The sequence below is a fragment of the Cariama cristata genome, unplaced genomic scaffold (genome assembly GCF_000690535.1).
Source record: "Cariama cristata isolate BGI_N322 unplaced genomic scaffold, ASM69053v1 scaffold32130, whole genome shotgun sequence".
NCBI classification, from domain to species: Eukaryota; Metazoa; Chordata; class Aves; order Cariamiformes; family Cariamidae; genus Cariama; species Cariama cristata.
The window spans coordinates 1-4,453 of record NW_009593746.1 but is presented as its reverse complement, the minus strand read 5'-3'; the positions used below and the strand labels follow the sequence as shown (position 1 = coordinate 4,453).

The following is a 4,453-nucleotide window of genomic DNA, read 5'->3' as shown; positions in this document are numbered from 1 at the left end:
GGAATGCCTGTTTTTTTGACTAATTTCTTGACTATGCATATGGTGAAAGCTAAGGGCTGTCCCAAGCATTAAATTCCCTTCACAGAACTTAAACTAGAGCAAGAAAGCATATCTTTGTACTACAAAAAAGTCCTGCCCTTGCGTGTTGGGACACTGGCATGTTTTGAGTTAGACTTTGACCTCTGAAACAAGAAATTGAAAGCAGAGCAGAGCAGAAAGGTGTCCAGAGCAATGGGAACAAATGAGTTTTTACTGCAAATCAGGTTATGACTCTTTTTTCCAGTTGTGGCAGCCAATGACCTGAAGTGGCAAACATCTGGCATGTTCCGTCCATTCGTTGAAATCACCATGATTGGGCCCCATCAGAGTGACAAGAAGAGGAAGTTCACAACCAAGTCAAAGAGCAACAACTGGGCTCCCAAATACAATGAAACCTTTCACTTGTAAGTGTGAAAAATAGCCGGGGGATCTGACGTGGCAAGTGCAGATGCAGAGGACAGATAGAGTTTTCCAGTGTCTACAAACAGACTGCTCAGGGTCCAAAAGAGTACATGAACGAGTAGCTTGGCCCAGTCTTTGGTGTCTTGGCAGGAAAAGCTAGATTATATGAGTTTTTGCTGTGGGTGGGATGCTGAGGTCTGTTCTATACCAGCAGTATCCTTTGGATACCTTCTGAAACACGTTCTGTGTCCTATGAACATATTTTACTGTGCTCCATCATTTTAATGAACTTTGTATCTTTTATTGGTAGAGTTGAGGCTAAAAGTTCATTACATATTTTTAGTTCTTTTAATCTTAATGTGTGTTTTTATCCCAACTTGACCTGTGGGACATGCTTTCTGAACTTGTTTCCAAGGATACAGCCCTTGGAACTGGTAGTAAGTTGCACTGCTAAAATTGCAGTCTTTCTCAACACCAAGTATTGATCTCTTCTTGTTTGGCTTCCATTATTACAAAGACATCTTCCTTCTTGGAAGGAAGGAGCTACAAACAAAGGGAGCTACAGACTTGTGCTCTCCCAGCTGTACAGTAAGATTGAGAAGAGATGACTAGCAAAAGACTGTAAACATCTTGGGGGAGAGGGACTGTCCATATAATTTTTCTTTGATGTGAGGAAAGGCAGGCTTCCTCTAAGCAAAGAGATTTTGTACCTTTTTTGGTTGTGTGGTTTTTTTTTTTTAATTCTTTTAATTTCAGAAACTTCAGAAACGTTTGGGATGTATTTTTATTAGCATTTGTTTTAATGGAAGGTTCTGAATCTTTACAAAGACTTTATCTAATTAAAATACTAATTGCTGAAATGAAGCAACCTTAACAGAAGCAGAAATGTTCAGTCATCTGAGTTGAAAATCTATTAGCATGGCTTTAATGTTCTCCGCTCCTCTCATTTTATAGTTTAACACACACACACGCAAAGGCTACTTGATAGGGGTTGTTTGTTTTCTCTTTTTAAGTAGCCAGGTTGTCTTTATCAGCTGCAAATCAGCAAAAATGCCTATATGCCATAGGTTTTACTTCTCCCTCTCTAACTGGGGTTTTCTGTAGAAAGGGGTTTTCTGTGGCTCATCAAAGCACTCTAGTCAGCTGCTGACACCTTTATTTTGCAGAGGAATTTAAACATTCTGAGAAACTGTAAGTAAACTTATGTGTGTTTTTCAGCATACTGGGGAATGAAGATGGCCCCGATGCCTACGAGCTCCAAGTTTGCGTGAAGGATTACTGCTTTGCCCGGGAGGACCGGGTGCTGGGGATAGCAGTGATGCAGCTCAGAGATATAGCAGACAAAGGAAGCTGTGCTTGCTGGTGCCCCCTCGGGCGCAGGATTCACATGGATGAGACTGGACTTACAGTCCTGAGGATTCTCTCTCAAAGAACCAATGATGAAGTAGCCAGAGAGTTTGTAAAGTTGAAATCTGAATCCCGCTCCACAGAGGAAGGCACCTGAGTTGAGCTGTGTAATGTTCCCTTTTCTCTTCTGCCTTGTGCCAATATGTGCAAGTGTTCAACAATTCTCTTTTATTAATTACAAAAAGTTTTTTCGTGTTGTCTTTGTCAGCTCCAATAGCGCACGTGTGCTGTACAGGAAACAAATCCATCAATCTGATGTGAATTATTTATTTTTTAGTATCTGGGTAAGACACCATAGAGAATGAGACAATCTCTTCTTATTTAAGATACAAATTCTGCTTTGTGTATATAAATTATTTTATATTAGAGGCTGGGTATGCTGGGTTTTGTTGATATGCAGCACTGTGATTTTTATCCTCTGAAGTTGGCAGACATTAAAAATGTTCTACATATTCACACTACGATACAAACACACAACTGTGGAAATTGGGAGGAGAAGAATGATTTGAGGTTTTGGCAAAGCACAGTTAACTCATTGAATTTGTATACTGTGGAGCTGCCAGGGGATGTTCTGGCGCAAATTATACGAATGTACCAATGTGATACACAGACACCTCAACGTCTGCTTAAAAAAGAAGTTACAAATTGCTCTGAAGATGCACACTAAATGAATGTATGACCATGGATGTGCTGCTGTGACTATGGGCGAGACCAGTGGGACAAGTGTAGAGGGGCCTAAGATCTCATAGCCAAAAGCTGCAAAGGCAACACACCAGGAGCAGACTGCAGCTGCCCTGCCATTGTAATTAGATGATGTGTCTCAGAGAATATAAATCCCCACGTGCTGCATAACCATGGAGTTGCTCTAAGCTGCTGAACTCCACAAGTCACACTTTGGATAATGTGACTGACACAATAAGGAAGGGAACAACATTAGAGCCATGACAAATAACATGGCTGCTATGTACTTTTTCCAGTTCAATGTTCTTTTGGTAGTTTTTGACATAGAATTGGATAATTTAATACTTGCAGGCTTTCTGTAGCACTTTGTAACCCTAGAGTAGCTGAGACCATTCCTCACTATGAACCCAGAAATGATGGCTCGCTTGGGAGAGAGCAACACATCTCCCCTCTGCAAGCACTCAGTCTGGAATGCTGGTCAAACAGCAGCAGGTCCATTCGGTTCTGATCTTGAAGTCGCTGTTGGCCGTGCTGCGGTTGATCCGTGCTGATTGTCATTAATCTGTGATTTAACGATACCATTGAAAATATTTTTGCACTGTCTTAAAGAAGCATCCTGGTTTTGTTTTCTTGCAAAATGAAACACTCTCCTGAGCAAAGTGATTGCAGGGAGGTCAGAATTTCTGACTGAAAATTCATAAGCAGGAAGGTCTGGAGTAGTGATTGCACCTGAAGTATGTTTGTTAGAGGGCTTTTATTATTATGGGGATTTTTCTGCTATTTCCAGTAGCCCTTGTGCTCTGGAAAGTGCAGCTGGAACAAGCCAGTCCTTGACCGTAAAGTACTGTAACACTGTCAATAAATTCAAGGATTGTGTATTGAATGACTTTTTTTTTTTTTTTGTATTTTCTCTGATACTTGTACAGCTGTGTGATGAGTCCTGTATTTCATGAGACTGCTCGCAGGGCTCTGAGACAACACATCTGCTTTGTTCTTGTCCGTGGTGTGTTATAATAATGCTCTTCAAAACTCCACGCTATTGACTTTCCTTTTTTTTTTTTTGTATTTTCTCTGATACTTGTACAGCTGTGTGATGAGTCCTGTATTTCATGAGACTGCTCGCAGGGCTCTGAGACAACACATCTGCTTTGTTCTTGTCCGTGGTGTGTTATAATAATGCTCTTCAAAACTCCACGCTATTGACTTTCAATCATTGTACGTGCCATTGTTATGAGAACTCTTAGTACAGTCTTTAATAAACTCTTTTAGCAGCATTTGGAGTTGTCTGTTGAAGTGTAACTGTAATTGGATTTGATAAATCACATAGGGCAGAATCGCTACTGCATTTTTGCAAATTACTCTTGTTTAGTACAGAGACATTTCTTTGGTGCTGTAGATGCCCAGCAAGGGGTATGAGTCAGACAATTCTCCCCTCCTCCATGGTGCCTCCATCTTTGACATCTTTCCCTGAAGTTCTTGGCTTCGGGTAACACTGAGACATCACAGAAAAGCACAGAGAATAACTAACTTCCTTTTCTTTTCCTATCTGGCCTTTAAGTACTCAGGTAGCCTTCTGAAGGTGCTGAACGGAAAGACTCGGGCAGGCAGTAGGATACTTTGCAGATAAGACGTGAAGAAAAATTATATACCAAACTTGATTCATAGCTTTCAGTTCGATATAAGCATTAATACAATGTAGATGGTATTGACAAGAGATGAGAGAATAAACCTTCTTGATGTCAAACTACTCCCCCTCCTCATTTTTTGGGGGATGCTGCCAATTTCCAGCAGATAAGCTTAAATAACTCAGAGACTCATATTTCACGATAATGCAGGTCGCTGAATTTTTGTGATCTGAGATGCCATTTTTCCCTTAGGTAACATATGGTGTCAACGTTTAAGGCTGGGCCAGCACTTACAGCGG

The 4,453-nt window shown here is 40.8% G+C and overlaps 1 protein-coding gene across 1 annotated transcript in view; it reads left to right on the top strand.

The window, feature by feature from the left end:
• Positions 1-2,382, top strand: part of LOC104157843 (protein unc-13 homolog B-like) — a gene marked incomplete at its 5' end in the record, with an annotated part of 186,843 nt that extends 184,461 nt beyond the window's left edge. The window contains 2 exons of the mRNA XM_009695336.1: positions 284-443; positions 1,660-2,382. Of these exons, the coding sequence (XP_009693638.1) occupies positions 284-443; positions 1,660-1,945 (446 nt within the window). The remainder of the gene's footprint in view (positions 1-283; positions 444-1,659) is intronic.
• Positions 2,383-4,453: the final 2,071 nt, after the last annotated feature.